The sequence below is a fragment of the Notothenia coriiceps genome, unplaced genomic scaffold, assembly GCF_000735185.1.
Source record: "Notothenia coriiceps isolate Sejong01 unplaced genomic scaffold, NC01 NC01_scaffold00016692, whole genome shotgun sequence".
Lineage (NCBI taxonomy): Eukaryota > Metazoa > Chordata > Actinopteri > Perciformes > Nototheniidae > Notothenia > Notothenia coriiceps.
Window position 1 is genome coordinate 89128 of NW_011349393.1, and position 16998 is coordinate 106125.

Below are 16998 nucleotides of genomic sequence, written 5' to 3' on the forward strand. Positions count from 1 at the left end.
TCTCGCCTCCCCTCCCCCAGCCAGTGCTTTTCCAGAGAGGGAGGATATTCTCCGTCAGGATAGGAATAGAGCAGGATATAAATAAAGCCAGAGGGAGGCAATAGATAGAAGAGGAGAGACCCAGCCAAAGCAGTGCTGGTGGGAGGGACAGAGCAAGAGGGGTGAGGAAGGAAGGGATGGGGGAAGGGGGGGTTGTCTCATGCCGTGCAAGAGCTGTGCAACTTCTTGGCAGCATTTCAGAAATGAGCCTCCGACGCTTGGCGAGACGAGCAGACATATTGAAATAAGGATGGTCGCTGCATCGCACAAAACCTAGCTCTTTACAGGATGGTTGTGAGGCTCCTCTCCACAGGTATTTCACATCTCCACTCCTTTCCTCTCCAGCCTCCCTCTGTGTGGGAGCCAGCCTTGTCAACACTAGAGTCTCTCAGTGAGTGAGTGAGTTATAACGTGACGCTACTGGCTGTTTGTTGTTTGCTGCTCTGCCAACAAACTCAACCCAGAAAGCATCATTTGATAAAAAAAATTATTTTTGTTGTTGCCATTCTTCTGTTTGTGTACATCAGTTCTTCTGTTCTACACAACCATCCTGTTTCACTCCTATTCGTACAGTGTGGGCAGTTTGATGAATGTTATATAGGAGGAATAGCTCAGTGCGTAGTGAGTGTGTGGTCAAGAGAGAGAGTGAAGGTGGGTGCCGTCAGAGCAGACAGCTGTTGGCGGCCGGAGCAGAAAAAGTCAGCATTAAAGTTTTGAAATGGTGGTTAATATATAATGTCTGTTTCAGTTTGTCCATGAATGAATACTGTAGCTCCCCAAAACCCAAGTTAAGTTCCTGCCTCTTGCTTCCATCTGCTGGCATGTTGATAATTGTCATGGGATGCAACCTGGGTCTGGTCTGCTTCAATGTAATGCAAACCATTGCCTTTCCCCTGTGTGTTGGCATGTGACGGAAATAGGACAATGGCAGTTTAGATGAGTAATGCAGTACATCAAACTGTTGAAAATATCATGAATATTATATTGTTGAAGTTATTGAGTAAAGCAGTCCTCAATTATTTGACTGAAACTTGGCTTAACTATATCATGATGCTACCTTAGTACACTTTAGAACCAAATATTACTCAGTCCATACATAGAGTACATACATTAAATATTCGGAAATTAACATTACGGCTAACAAATAAGCAACAGTTCAGTATGTAGCCTTACAGTGTTCAGCCGCACTGGTTTCGACCTAGTCTTCTTCTCTCTTCTCTGCGTCTGCTGTGTTGTCTTGGGAGGTTATATTTACCCACCATGTGGATGCATTTTTAAAGCATGCAAACAAAAGCTGCAGTGACGGACGGTGCAATGCAGGCTTACAATGTTGAGTTATTTTCCTTTGTGTTTATTATTGTGAGTGGGACATGCTTGCTATTAAAGCAGCGCTAGTGGAAGAACAGGCGATAGCTCAGAGCCTTTTTGGCTGGAGATCAGCACTGAGAAAATGGCGGCCCTGCACTTCTCAGTAGAGTGACGCTACAGAACGACAGTGCTGTGTGTGTCAGAAACACAGTGCCCTCTTTTCCCCCCTCCCTGCTCTCTCAACGCCTTCTCTCTCTCCTTTAGTTGCAAGCATTGAAGAAAGCTTGAAAACAGGGGCTGGTACACAAATGCTAACACTGAGCATGCATGTGAAGGCATGTGTAAACAATAACGCACTGCAGCACAAGGGACAGCAGGCATAAGCCAATGAGGTGGCAGTAGGTTGATCAGTGCAGTAATTATGATCTGCAACTAGGCTTAGTTTTATCAACATAATCCGTATGCACACTAGTACTCCACAGAGATCTAAGAGAAATAAACCCGAAGCATTACTTTGGGTTGTCAGATAACTTGTACAGGGAGGTGGAGGCTGATGTGTTAGTGAGGAGACTAAGCTAAGCTTCTGCGTATTTCTGTTTCAAGTCAAGTTGAGGTCAAATGGTTAGGAGGTTAAGGATGACTCGCCTTCATGGTCCCTGTCTATTTGCGGTTCACAAAAATACCAGACCTGAATGGGATAACCTGCAAGGAAGATGCAGTGTAGCTGTTAGTTCTTCTCATTAGTTCAAATGCATGCATTGTTTTGGGCTATGAAGATTTTGCATTTGGTGAACATTTCCATTTGGTTAACTTTTAAACCTAAATATTCCCTATAGGCCTACATATGGCCATTTTTAATATTAAAATAAATGTTGCATGCAACCAAAGCGAAATCTAATGGTACATTTTTGGTTTGATTTGCATTCGTATTTTTAGAAACAGTTATACATGCAGTTTTACCACAACCCATTCACATCTTAAACAATATCTACAATGATGAAAAAACTGCATGGACATCGGAAATACCAACACATTGATGGATAAAACATGAAATGGTCAGTTTGAATAAATGTGCTTTTAATGTTAATACCGAAAATATTCTTTTGAATCCAGTTAGATTCTTCAAAAGAACAATATAGCATGTGAGACAAGTCCATTGTGCTGTAAACACTGTGTTCCTTCCTTGAGCCATAGTACATTTGAAAACAAATACCTGAAAACAATGTGTGCTCGTGTATAGTGTTTGCATAGAGTGCGGAAATACTGCATTTATTTTCTAATTAAAGCTCCCTATGGCATCATATTAGTGACTCTATGTGTGTTTGCAATTTCAGTGTGGGTGGTATTTATTTTCATTAGTAAAGCATCTTGTGAAGTCTAGTATGTATAAGTACAACCTTACATGTTGCCATGGTATTTCAACCTTACTAAGCAAGTGTGGGTGTGATGACACACAAACATTATACCTCTCTTCTCTCGTCCCTTGCTTGCTCTTGCTCATGTTATTTTTCTTTTCTCCCCTACAGAACTGCCCCCACAAAGTGGCCAGGGAGCCCAGTATGATAATCCCCTCTGGGGACACCTGCCAGCTAACAGGAGTGCCACAAGTGCTGCATCTTCCACCAACCTCAGCGGCTGGGATCAACTGATCATTGACCAGAAGGAAACAGAGGCTTGGCCTTCTATTACCCTCAGCCAGAGCCAGGCCCCTCCAGGAGGATGCCATTTGGACACTGACCCTGGTCATCTGACCAACAGCAGCAGCAGTAGTACTAGTAGTAGTTGTAGTACCGTGAGTATGGCTACGGGGGCCAATAGCCAGACAGGCCACTTCTCTGCCAACCACCTTAGCAGCAAGGCCAACAGTGGGCCCAGCCCTGCCAATCATACTGGTACCAGCACGCTCTCCAGCCAGGTTGCAGCCAATCGCAGCTGGGGCTCTGGGCCTGGATCCTCCCATTGCCCCTCCCAGTCCTCAGTGGGGAGTGAAGGGAAGAACGACAGCCCAGTCGGGGGAGGAAACAGCAGGGGTTGGGGGTCTTCACCAACCTCCACCACCAACTTTAACTTGAACCTAAACCCTAATGCCAACCCGTCTGCCTGGCCGGTGTTGGGGCATGACGGGGTTGGCACAGGGGGAGGCAGCTCAGGGGGAGCCAACACCATTTCACCTCCTCAACCTTCTCCCAACCTCTGTAACCCGCCTGGCCCCCCACCAGCCCAGACCAGCAACTGTGCTGGAGCCAACACTAACAGCAACTCTTTGGGGATTGGCAGCGCCTGGGGCAGCATGATGGCCTCCGAAGCGCCAGAGCCACACCCCTCCCCGTCCACGAATGTGTCTTTCAGTTCAGAACCTCAGAACCTTAATACTGATGGACCAAATCACACTAATAAGCAGGAACCCACTAGCCCCATCCGCAGCTTGCCTAGCTGGGGCAATGCAGCTGCAGGCTTGGGTTCCATGGGCCAGACCCCCCCAGGGGGCTCTCTGGTCAATGGAGAAGATGGTAGCTCGGTATGGGGTAACAGTGGCGACTCTAAGGCACCTTCATCTAAGGAGGTATCTGGCTGGGAATCTGGCTGGAGCCGTGGAGGAGGTGGAGCAGGAAGCTCTGGAGGCTGGGGGGACCAGTCAGGTGGGAACCAGTCAGGTGGGAACTGGGGGAAGCCGTGCACTGAGGAGGCCCCGGGAGGCTGGGACACCCCCACCTCTCCTCCCCAGGACCCAAAGGCTAGTCCTTGGAACAGAGCTGTGAGCACAGCTGCTGCAAGTGAAGGCAGCAGTGACAGCATAGAGGCCCACCCCCAGCACAAAGACCCCTCACCCCGAGATAATCCTGCTCCCTTGGTGCCTGCCCCGGATCTGGACCCCAGAGTGTTGTGTAACACTGGCTGGGGACAGACTCCTGTCCGCCAGCACACTTCCTGGGACATGGACGCTAAACGTAAGAAGGAAGCAGCAGCAGCAGCAGCAGCAGCAGCAGCGGAATCATGGGGCTCTGGCCCTACTACTCCAAGTGATGCCCAGGGGCCCTCCAAGGCTAACATGGCCCCCCCTCAAAGGAGTGACCCCGGGAGCAAAAATGATGTGCCTGGTTCTCAGGGAGCTTCAGGTTGGGGTGGAAGCATTGTTGCTAACAAACAGCCTAGCTCTGGTTGGGGAGAGCCTCCCAACAACATTAAGCCCCCGGGCGGCCCTGGTGGCTGGGGGAATCCTCCAGCAGCAGGGCCCACCACCAGTATACCCAAGAATGGGGGTCAATCCTGGGGAGAGGAGAAGTCATCCGGGTGGGATGATTCTCGCAACAAGCCAACATCCCAAGGCTGGGGAGAGCAACCCAAAGCATCCCACAGCTGGAGCAATAGTGGAGGGAGCAATAATGCCGGGGACTGGAGGGAACCAGAGGAGAGCAAAAAGAGTCCCACCAACCCGGGCTGGGAGGGGGAGGCAGGAGGCTGGAAGGAAAACCCAAGAGGTTGGGGAATGTCTCCATCAGCACCTGGGATACCTGCAGCTGGAGGAAATGGGGGCTGGGGAGAGCCAGTTTGCCAGCGCCCCACTGCCCCCCCTCAAAGTTGGGGAGGCAAGCCTCAAGAGGGGCCCACTCCTCAAAGTTGGGGAGGCAAGCCTCAAGAGGGGCCCACTCCTCAAAGTTGGGGAGGCAAGCCTCAAGAGGGGCCCACTCCTCAAAGTTGGGGAGGCAAGCCTCAAGAGGGGCCCAGTGGTGGTGGTAGTAGTGGGGGAGGGAACATGGGCTCTTGGTCTGGCTCAGGCCCAGCAAAGCAGGGTGGAGGCTGGGGGGGCAGTAAGAAGGAGTCCTTAGCTGATCCCACAGGCTGGGAAGAGCCCTCCCCACCTTCAATCAGACGTAAGATGGAGATTGATGATGGGACCTCAGCTTGGGGGGACCCTGGAACCTACAGCAAGTCAGTCAACCTGTGGGACAGGAACAATCCAGGAAAGTCCCAAGCTAAAGTTACCACTGGAGGCAATAGCCCCCCAGGCCCCGCCAACACCCATTCCCACTCACACAATCACCCCTATCACGGGCCGCCTGCACCTTTACAGAACCACACCCAAAACTCCCAAAACCAAGGACCCAGCAGTGGGCCCATGGAGCCCGTTGTTCAACACCAGTCGGGGCCATCTCACAACAGGGGTCCCTTGATATCTCAAGGTAAGATATAACATTTGGACAAAGTATTATAGAGCTGCATAGCCCACAACAATCATGCTAAGCCTAGATAGTCATACTTATGTGCTAAACTGGATTGCCAACTATAAGATTTTAAGGGGAATTTGATTTTACTTATACAATATGTTGATTATATCAGTTTCATGTTTTTCCACATTCTTTCTGTTTCATCAAAGTAAACGTGTTAGACTTGAAAGCTGGTAGTTAGCGCGGTGCACTGTTAAGCTCCAATCCCTTGATCCACTTAAAGGTAAAATCTTGACCTAGTTTACCCTCTGTGTATTTACATCTAATCGACTATCCAAATGAGTTAAGCAGTGCCAGCCCCGTCTTTCCATGCGGCTACTCGAATTTCACAACAACGGACACGTCTATGTGGGTAACCTTGGCAACATCTCATGGGTACCCAAAGGAAGCACAAGAATGCTGTTTACAAAGTGCCTCTCGTGAAAAAAAACTCTTCACCACAAACAGTTTGAGAAGGATCGGAAGTGTGTGATTATATGGGAGTCACCATCTGTCAGTTGATGAAGGGAGGAGGTGGAGCCCTGAGGAGCTAAGAAGGGACTTACGCCCCCTGCTGACCCTCACTTGACCCTGCATGCTGATTCTACAGTGGATTTATTTACTTTCCAAAAAAAATTGTAGTGTCCAATTTGCAGGCAAAAAGGGTGGTTGAGCATATAGGGATTTATAACCCTATGGGGATAACTACTCAATACTATTCATAGCTAATGGAAGAAAGTAATAATTGAGTCTGTTTAGAATAGTTTAGTGCTTCGGCCACTCATACTAGAAGGTTGAATGCATGTAATAATGTTGGAGCAACCCCCAGGACTTGACCTCTCCCTGGAGAGAGAGCTAAGCTGAGTCTGGCCCGGTCAGATGTCCAGTGCTGTGGCTCTCATGCCAAAAGCAGCCAAAAGCAGCCAAGCTGCGCCAAATCTTAAATTGGTATCTTCTCCCTCTGTCAACCTTCCTGCTAAGCCAAGCCCAGTTCCTGCCTAGCCAAGCCCAGTTCCTGCCTAGCCAAGCCCAGTTCCTGCCTTCCTGCAATAGGGGCACTTTACACTGTTACACAGAAGGGTAACCAGGGTGATGACTTTAGCAGCTGTATTCTTTTTTTATAAATAAAAAAATCCAGATAGAATGACAAAAGAAAAATGCAAGTGGTGTTTTTTTTAAGGCATGTCAGCGATTTAGTTTACAAATATTAGTTTTACATTGAACAGGTGGAATCAAGCCTGCGTAGCATCACACACTAATATTGAGCTCAAAACTATGCCACCACAAGCCAACAAAAACAACTTCACCTGCCACTTATATGACAAATACCTGGCCAGTAAACACAACAATCAGTAACAATGCATCATAAAGTCAGATTGGGAAATGGCATGTAGAACACATGACAACAATACAGCTGTATTCAATGCTTCTTATACATCTAGAAGACGGCATTTCATTTTTTTTTTCTTCTGCTTGCTACTGTCAGATTTGTCAGATCATTTCTTGTCTGAGTCAAAGATGACAAAAGACTGGTGGTAGTAGTAACATATGATTTACTTTTAAGATCCTGTAATTTTTTCAGTAAAGTATTTTTGTTGACAGAATCTTTTACCTTGTGTGTTTCAGGTTGGGGAGAGATACCGAACTCCCACACAAAATCAGAGAGCTCTTGGGGGGAAGCTCCTCCCCCTCCGGTCAGCGCCGACAACGGCACGTCTGCTTGGAACAAATCCACCGGCGGCTGGGGGGACAACAACCCGGACAGCTACAGCCGGGCCAACCCCACAATGACATCTGCTTCTTGCAAACCTGGTAAATAAATGGTTTTACTGATTTATACAGTGTGTACTGTGTGTGCACTTTTTGAGGAATTATGATACCACGTGTGCTCCACTGCTGAAAAAGTTAAATCACACTCTCCTGATAAGTAAAGGATGTATTGGACATAAAGGACATCAATATGGTACAAGAGAAGCAAGAGCTCTGGTAATTTAACCTCCAAATCCACACTGACCTCTAGTGGCTGGTTCAAATTACTTTTATGTAACAATGTGCAACATGTGCTCTTTTCAGTTTATGTAAACATGTCTTTCTTATTGTACCACCCGTGAAAGTTGTTGCTTTTATTTTCGTTCATCAAAGAGTGATCTTTAACCTTATGCATAGTTTGAAAAATGAAAGAAAACTAGCATGACGACAACCGACTGGATCCTTAACAGTCAAGTGTATGTTGCTATTTTTAGGCATTCGGGTTTCGTAACATGCAGAGGTGAAATGCAAATATGTTCTTACTTATGTAAAAACAGTACACATATCATAAAGATATTGAAATAAACAAAAACAGGAAGTATTTCAGGGACGGCTGGTTGACTTTTGAATTTTGGGAGGAAGAACATTTTTAAAAGGCAGATTTTGAAAAGCAAATTCCCTACCACCTACTAATGTTTTATGTATTTTTTCCAGCCCCCAAACCTATGCAAGACGGGTGGGGAGGTGGAGGTGAAGAGCTGAACATGCAGGGGGGTCAGTGGGACGCTGAGGATGGAGACATGTGGAACAACTCTGCCTCCCATGAGAACAACTCCTCCTGTAACTCCTGGGGCAATGCATCCAAAAAAGGCCCACCGAAGGTATGACGCTGGGCGATTTGCACACAGAGTATTAACTTAACCCACAAGAAAATGTGATATTACATTTCCATAGAATGTTATTTGTTAACAATAGTTGTTCTGTCATCAGCTCTCCCAGGGAAAAGTCCAAGGGAAGCAGGAAGATGCCTGGATCATGAACCGTCTCATCAAACAGCTGACGGACATGGGCTTCCCTGTGAGTTAAAGTGACTCTGCTTCACTGCTCCACTTTTATTCTCAGAGCTAACACTGGGATTATTGTATTTATTATTTTACTTCCGATCAAAGATGGTTGCTCAATATATTTTTTAACATTTACATTTACTAGTCTCCATGTGTAGAATTAGAAAATGCCCAGCTTCAACAATTCAGAGCGAGCATAAAAAACAAGCTGTGGCAGACTCACACCAATATCTTCTCTGTTAGTAAACAATGAAATTGTCAGAAAAAGCTGAATTAATGTTTGTTCTGCGAAAGAAAAAGTTTGGGTGTAAATATCTGTGTATTTGTATTGCCTATTAAATTTATGCTAATTAGTCCACCCTGAGGTTGATGTTAAAAAACAACAGCAGATATAAAACGCTTACTTTATGAGTCGATCAACAGAAAGTTTATCTGCAAATATTTTGATCATCAGTTCATCTTTTAAGTCACTTAAAGAATTAGCTTGAGTCTCTGGTACCCACGTCTGAAATGTGAAATGTACGACTGTTTTAATTGAAAATATCTTTGTGTTATAGACTGTTTAATCGGAACCAAACTTTTAATTGAACAAATTATAAATCAGGAAGAAAATCAAGCGATCAATTGAAAATTAGCTGTTAATAATATAACATTATTTAATAATTTGTTTCCTCATTACTTATACGTTCTGGTCCTTTCTGCAGAGGGATCCGGCAGAGGAGGCTCTGAAGAGCAACAACATGAGTCTGGATCAGGCCATGAGTGCCCTGCTGGAGAAGAAGACGGAGCTGGACAAGAGGGGGATGGGGTTATCCGGCCACGACTACAACAACGGGCTCATCAACAAGCCTATGGGCTGCCCTCGGCCTACTATTCTTTCCAAAGACCCCTCAGCAGACCCTCGCTCGCCCTTCATGGACAAGGTTAGCCATACATTTACATAAAAATATTCTGTACATAAAATAAGTTTGTGAACTTTAAATGCCTGATAGCAGCGTGAGTAATAATGAATTGAGAGGGTTTGGACGGTATCCCTGGGAAAGCTGTTCACAAAAAGAGGTTGCAAGTTAAATGAAAGATAGTAACTTAGGCAAGCTGCACTTAAATCAATGTTAAAAAGGGTTATTCTAACTATAATTTGGCTTTCTATTCCAAAACAAATGAGTTTAATTTTGCCTATTTTCCTAAATATCCTTTTCCATGTTGTTGTCTGATGGGAGGGAGTTTTACAGGTGCACATGACATTTCAAATAAAATCAACAATTAAATGTCTTAACCGATATCTCCCCCTGCTGGACTTCTCAAAAGCTCAACAGCTGCAGGATACGATATTGAGATCACTTTGTGACTGCATCGTGTCTGTTGAACTTTAGATAACACATTAAAGACGTTTCAAACCCATGAATGTAGATGATTGATTTAGAGACTTGTTAAGGACTACTTGCTGACCGTCTCTCGACTCTTTCTCCGTGCAGCAGATGCAGAGTGGAATGTTTGGCGGTGGTGGAGCAGCACAAGCCCGGGCCATGCAGCAGCCTCAGCCGCCCCCCCACCCGTCAGTGCCGCCGCTCAGTTCCTCTCAGCCGAGTCTACGTGCTCAAGTGCCTCAGTTTCTCTCCCCTCAGGTATATAAACACACACGTAAATGTATATATATAGTTAGGCAAACACACACTTGGCCTCATTTATAACTTCCTAGGCTAACATTTTAATGTATGCAGTGATAAATAATTAACATTTAGATGACAGTCTTTAAAAACATCTCTTCACTCTGACTTTCGCATTTAATTATTTATCAGTCAAGATCTTTCCTAAGGAGATTATTTTTGCTTTTCCGAGCTTAATACCACAAGTTCTCATGGGACTTCTCATAGACAGTGTATGCACCAAACCCAGACGGATGCTCTGCTCTATACTTTAATTGTGCTAAAACAGTGTTTTTGTTACTTTGGTCACAGGTTCAAGCACAGCTCTTACAGTTTGCAGCAAAAAACATTGGTCTGAATCCTGCACTTTTAACCTCACCAATAAACCCTCAACATATGACCCTTCTGAATCAACTTTACCAGCTGCAACTGGTGAGACTCATTTAGCATGGTCTGCTTCAGTTTTATGAGATACATCAGATATAATTGCATGCATTAGAGAGCACTCAGCAAATATTCACAGGGCACAATTGCATTATGAGCATTTTAAAATGGACTTGACGTTTTTTGTATCATGTTTTCTGTAAATGTAGATTAGACTATTTTTGGTTACAAAGAAGTCAATGGTTTTACAGACACAGTGACTTCTTTTGACATTAAAATCTTTATCCTATCTAATACACAGGCATACCAGCGTTTACAAATTCAGCAGCAGATGTTGCAGGCGCAGCGAAACGTTTCTGGCCCTATTCGACAACAAGAGCAGCAAGTAAGTTTCCCTCTTGACCTTAAACTCTTAATCTCTTATTTCCTACTTTCTTATTTCTCACTTTAATCACTGAAAAATCCTACATTTACTGAGTTATAACCATTTTACCTAAATAAAGCTTAATGGGATGCGAAGTCGAGGTCACTGTTCATTTCAGTTGTTAAATGTAACAATTACTCATTATAGATCCTAATGTCTTCATTGTGATGTTCTCCCAGGTTGCACGTACAATCAATAACATGCAGCAGCAGATCCAACAGCACCAGCGTCAGCTGGCCCAGGCCCTGCTGATGAAGCAGCAGCAACAGCAGCCGCCCTCCTCCCACTCGGGCCTGCATCCTGGTGGGTCCAAATCCTCCCTGGATTCATTTCCAGGTCACCCCCAGGCTCCAGGCCTCCCCGACCTGCAGACCAAAGAGCCGCAGTCATCTCTGAACCCTTACAGCCCGTACTCTCTCTGTGAGTGGCTTTTTCTTTCTCTTTGAATGGAATACAGGTAATGCTGCGCTGAATCTCATGGGCTTGTGTAGTGACGGCTCTCTTTCTCCTCAGCTGGACTGAATCCAAACATGAATGTAAACTGCATGGAGGTGGGAGGTATGTCTATGAAGGAACCCCCCCAGCCTCAATCGCGCCTATCGCAGTGGACGCATCCCAACTCCATCGAAAGCCTCTCTGGAAGCTCCTCTCCTCTAGAGCCTCACATGGGCAAGCATGGTGAGAGTTTATATATTATTTACGATAACAAATAATGTTGTAATTGATATTAGATTGACCCCCTTTACACCAAGGACCAGATGCAGACTATGTCTTCCATAGTTTACTTTTATACATATTTGTATTTAATAACTTAGGTGGTAACCTGGGCCCCCCCGGTAAGCCCCATCAGATGGAGGACTCTTACAGCCCCTACAACCTGATGTCCAGCTCAGACTCTCCTACCAGCCCCCTGGTCCCTCAGGACAACTGGGGGCAGGGCAAGAGAGACAACGACAAGATGGCTAATGGGACCAATATCAACTGGCCACCAGGTGAGGAACACTCCAAATACTCTGTAGTCATTGTTTAATCTAGTTAGCAATGTTGCAAACGACTTGTGCATTAAATGAGTTATGCTGTACTATATGAAAAACACTATTATTGATTTAACATATCAGAAATATCAGAACTAAGAGAGAAGGCCGGAGCTCTTTTCTTAACTCCTTTCATACATATTTCATTGTTTCCTGCAAAATTGGGGATAATAACACAGGACTATTATCACTCCATCTATAAACAAATAAAATATAATTACCACCCCGTTTAACTTCAGCAACTAAAACTGATGCAGTCAGCGAATACAGATACTAGATGGTCAATTGGTAATGTTTATTTATTCGCTATTGTAGGGGAATAACATTTCCAAACATTTTACTTTTGATTTTCAGAGTTCTGTCCTGGTGTGCCGTGGAAGGGCCTACAGAATATTGACCCTGAGACCGACCCGAATGTGACCCCCGGCAGCGTCCCCAGCGGGCCCACCATCAACACCAACATCCAAGATGTCAACCGCTACCTGATGCGGGACAGGAGTGGAGGTGAGAGCAGGCTCAAGACTTTTCATGCAATGGCTTGAAGTATGTAGTTTCAAGTCCACTGAACTTGTCTGACAGTTTAATGAACTTGCTGCTCCCAGTTTCTCTTGTTTCGTTCTTCATTTTCCCACTTTTCACTGTTTTCTATAATCATTATCATTTACCAGTTTATACTCTTCTCTTCTTCAAAAGCTTACTATCATTGTTTGTAGAGCATTTTTCCTTTACTCCATTTTCTCTTTCTGCTATTTTTTCTTTATTTCTTTGTTTGTCTATTTGTTTGTGTTGATGGCATCGGCTTAGGCTCTTCCCCCACTTCATCTCAGAGCGAGGCTCTGCCTCCCTCCACTGATTGGCCAGTCAGTGCCTACACTAGCTCGTTCAGTCTGTCGTCCCCGGAGTCGGACGATGCAGGTACATGGTTTACCCATAACACCCCCCCCCCCACCATGCAGTGGCTGAATCACTTCAGATCAACATTATTCTTTCCCTCCTGTTACTGTCAGACTCACAGCCTCAACCCACATCTCTCCTGTCCATTCAAGCTCCTGAACAATATGATCCTCCTGAGCTCTCTCCCACTCTGCCTCTCATGCAGTGTATATTTCCCCCCTGGTGTTAGTGTATCCTTACTCCTTGTGTGTGACATTGCTCTACGTGATATCCTCCTGTGGTAGCAGCTGTCCTTTGATCACCTGATTCTGGAGGCCAACTGTTCTCCCTCTCTCTTTCCTGATAAAGGTAAACTGTCGGAGATGAAATCCACTTGGTCTCCAGGCCCCATTTCTCACAGTCAGGCCTCTCTGTCCCACGAGCTGTGGAAGGTTCCCCAGAGCCATAACCGGAGCAGCAACATGGCCCCTTCCCGACCCCCGCCTGGCCTCACCAACCCCAAGCCTTCTTCAACCTGGGGGGGCAACTCGCTGGGCCTGGCCCAAGGCTGGAGCAGCTCTTACACCTCAGGTAGTTTGACAGTGGACTATATAGCCATTTTGTATGCTTCCCTCCATTACTGATTCCTTTTGAAATAGTGATAGAACTGATCTTACAATGAAACATGATCACACTAACAATAAAAGAAATGCAGGCAAATATTACAAGCTAGATGGTGTATTATTTTTCATTTTATAAGAACAGTAGATAACAATTGTACAGGTTGGGTAGTTTTATTGTTTGTGGATAAATAAACAGAAACATTTATTGCAGATCTGTTTGTATTCTTGCACACGTTTTTGTGTATATAGAAAATATAGAAAAGTGTATTTTTTGCATAGCAAAGAAACACTCAAGACATTTTATTTCTGTTGTGAAATGTGAGTTGTCTAGACGGCAGATTTGAAAGCTGTAATGGGTTAAAGGTGTACAGTTATATAGTTTCTATATGATGCTGCACTTTGATGTGGCTAACAGTAGTCATAGTTGACAAAGACTTAAGATCTTGTTGTGGTTGAACTGTCAACTGAAAAAAATCGACACGCCCAATCAGTTCTGGTAACTGATTTTGGTTTCAAACAAGCTTGTTAAGCATGAATATCTTTGTCTCCTCTCTTAAACACAGCAGGTACCACATGGAGCACAGACAGCTCCACCAGGACCAGCAGCTGGCTGGTTCTGAGGAACCTCACTCCACAGGTACCAGCTCACAATCCGCTGCTTCCTCTTTAAGAATGAATGCTTTACAGTTTATTAAATATGTACTATCCACTAATGGCCTTTCTCTCTCTCCAGATTGATGGTTCGACTCTGCGTACACTGTGCATGCAACACGGCCCCCTCATCACATTCCACCTCAACCTGACGCAGGGCAACGCTGTGGTGCGCTACAGCTCCAAGGATGAAGCTGCTAAGGCCCAGAAGTCACTGCACATGTATGTTTCTGAGTGCTTCAAGGTGTTGCAGTAGATTGTAGTCAGCACAGCCCCAGTTTGGTGTAACAGGCGAGAGTTAACACACAGAAGCAAAACAGTAGATGGGGGGGCAACAGAAATAACTTTTTAGCCGCCTAAAGTAAAGTCCCACCTTGAAAATAAATCAATATCACTTTCAGTGTAGGCTATTTTTTTTTATATTTTCACCGCTTTACCTTGCCTTCAGCCCTAATGCCTTTTCATGGATCTCTAAGGGCTGTCTCAGGACAAGGTTAAGCTGTGAAAATATTCATAATATAGCTTTACCTTAAAGTGATATCGATCTTTTTATATATCAAAACTGAGGGCGTGCCAACCGCCATCAACTGTATCAGAAGTACCTCATACGACCTTACTTCAAAACATCAAAACTGTCCCTTTTTAAAAAGGTTTTAGCCGTTACTCATGTGTGTTGCCCCTCCCCTCCATCCAGGTGCGTGCTCGGGAACACCACCATCCTGGCAGAGTTTGCTGGGGAAGAGGAAGTGAACCGCTTCTTTGCACAGGGCCAGTCGCTGGGCGGAACCACCAGCTGGCAGGCCTCTCCGGGCTCCAATCAGACGAGGATGGGAGGGTCCGGAGCCCCCCACCCCATCGGCCACTCGCCCCACTGGAATAACAACAACAACGGCAGCAGCAGTAGCCTGGGAGGCGGAGCAAAGTCGGGCGGAGAGCTGCTGTGGGGCGGTGTGCAGCAGTACTCCAGCCTGTGGGGACCCCCGAGTGGAGAGGAGGGACGCGTCATGGGGAGTCCCACCCAAATTAATACACTGCTGCCTGGGGACCTGCTGAGTGGAGAGTCCATGTAGGACGGAGGAAACAAGCACTAACAGGAGCAAAAATCATTGTGGAGATAATCAGTGTGGCTGTAACGGTGAAAAGGAGAGACACGAGGACGGCGGGGCTTCATCCTCGCTGCTCACCCTCGCCATCCTCCTCCTTTTTGTTTTTATTGACATTTCATTTGCAGTACTTTTGTGAATCTCAGTGAGAGATTTTGGTTACAGTGTTCAGCTTTTACTTTTGGAGACACAGGAAGAAGTCTTTCGTTTGACAAAAAAAAAAAACTTTTTACACAAATGAACTGTTGGGAACTCGCCGTGTGAAACATGTACTTTAGTTGAAACTGACACGACGAGCTGCCACCTTTTAAACTTGCGTAATCCCTCTCTGCCTTTTCAGGCAATCATACTGCACCTCAGAGATCCACGAAAAGGCATCATTCCCAAAGTAAAACCCTTCAATCAGAGTGGTTGTCGAACTTTCAGCTGGTCAAGACGCAACATTTGTTTCTCTCAGCACTAATATTAGCCTTAACCTCTTTCCTGCCCTGCTATCCTCACTCACTCTGTACTTGGTGAAGAAGCATACGGACACTTGCACATCCCTTATTTCTGAGCCAGTGAAACCTGAGTGGAGAGTACAACGTCAGCAACCACAGCTCACAACTTCAGTGCATTTTCGCAAGCAGATTGAGTTTCCCCACACAAGGCTCAAAGGGAATGATGCAACTCTGTACGCCGTGTTCAAGCCATTTCTTTTTGTAGGGTTTTTTCGTTTTTAAACCATTGCAAAACAAAACTAAGAAGTGATATTATTCAACTGTGTTTGTCAATCTTACCTGACGAGAGCGGAGAGACTTGGGGATCGTCAGATGTACAGTTATGGACGACAAATATGAACCACTGCTATTACTAAGGAACTGAAAAGTCAAACACTTCAATGCACCTCAACTCATCTGCGGGAAACTCGCAGTTTGGTCTCGGACCCTCTAACTGATGTTGTGGAAGACCTCAAGTCGTAAATGTTTCCCGCCGGTGTTTCCCACCATTTCAAGTGACGTGCAATATAAGCCACCGACTCTAACCGTCCAAGCACCCTACCACGCCTCTCGCAGAAAGAGAGGAGACTGTAAGGAATGATTGAATCTGCCCTGCACCCCCCACCCTGAAACTGCCACTACTACCCTTCATCTCCCCCCATAAGAGTGTGTGAGCTCGGGAGAGGAGCAAGCTGGTCTTCAAACACCTTTTTGTCCAAAGTACAAGGACGTACCCACAAAGCACTTCTCCAGCCAGCCTACTCTCCACACTTATGCCAGTGAATAGTTTTGGGGGAGAGGGAGGGACAGGTGTGTGTGTCTGGTGTGTGTGTGTGTGTGTGTGTGCGGTGTGTGTTTTCTGTGTATGTAATGTATGATTGTGTGTGCATGCTTGGGAAGAAGGCGTCAAACCAAAATGAGAGGAGCCTGTTTTCCTTTTTACCCTGAAGACCAGATGACCTTTTTTTTTTTTTTTTGCCCAAATTCGAGTTGGTATAAAAAGGTTTGAAGCAACGATTTGTGAATAGGCTGTCGATCATAGCACTTAGCAAGAGCGTCGCAGCTCATTTACCCTTAATGCCAACGAATAGAAAAAAGGAGAAGCAAGACTGACAAATAAAAACTGAAAAAAAGGACAAAAAAGCAATCTGCTCAGTGGCTTCTCTATTTACTTATTTTTTAACTTTACAAGGATGTGAAGATGTTGTTTTTGGTTTTTTTCATCCTTCTTGACTCAAGTCGGTGGGACCAGGAAGGATGTCAAACATGGTAGCAAAGTGAAGGGAAAAACAAAGAAAGACGATTGGGTGCAGCAGGGAACGACCCCAAAGCACTCGCCCTCTTTATCAAAGTGAATATCACTGTTACATTGCATACTTTGAAATCTTTAGCCTTGGTGTCTGGAAACACTCGACG

The 16998-nt window shown here is 45.4% G+C and overlaps 1 protein-coding gene across 1 annotated transcript in view; it reads left to right on the top strand.

Moving 5' to 3' along the window:
- Window positions 1–16992, top strand: part of tnrc6c1 (trinucleotide repeat containing adaptor 6C1) — a 66496-nt gene extending 49504 nt beyond the window's left edge. Inside the window, exons 5-21 of the mRNA XM_010776091.1 lie at window positions 2874–5528; window positions 7179–7364; window positions 8016–8182; window positions 8292–8378; window positions 9070–9288; window positions 9841–9990; window positions 10324–10443; window positions 10697–10780; window positions 10999–11239; window positions 11333–11497; window positions 11635–11811; window positions 12208–12357; window positions 12658–12768; window positions 13096–13317; window positions 13913–13986; window positions 14083–14222; window positions 14695–16992. Of these exons, the coding sequence (XP_010774393.1) occupies window positions 2874–5528; window positions 7179–7364; window positions 8016–8182; window positions 8292–8378; window positions 9070–9288; window positions 9841–9990; window positions 10324–10443; window positions 10697–10780; window positions 10999–11239; window positions 11333–11497; window positions 11635–11811; window positions 12208–12357; window positions 12658–12768; window positions 13096–13317; window positions 13913–13986; window positions 14083–14222; window positions 14695–15070 (5324 nt within the window). The 3' untranslated portion in view covers window positions 15071–16992. The remainder of the gene's footprint in view (window positions 1–2873; window positions 5529–7178; window positions 7365–8015; window positions 8183–8291; window positions 8379–9069; window positions 9289–9840; window positions 9991–10323; window positions 10444–10696; window positions 10781–10998; window positions 11240–11332; window positions 11498–11634; window positions 11812–12207; window positions 12358–12657; window positions 12769–13095; window positions 13318–13912; window positions 13987–14082; window positions 14223–14694) is intronic.
- Window positions 16993–16998: the final 6 nt, after the last annotated feature.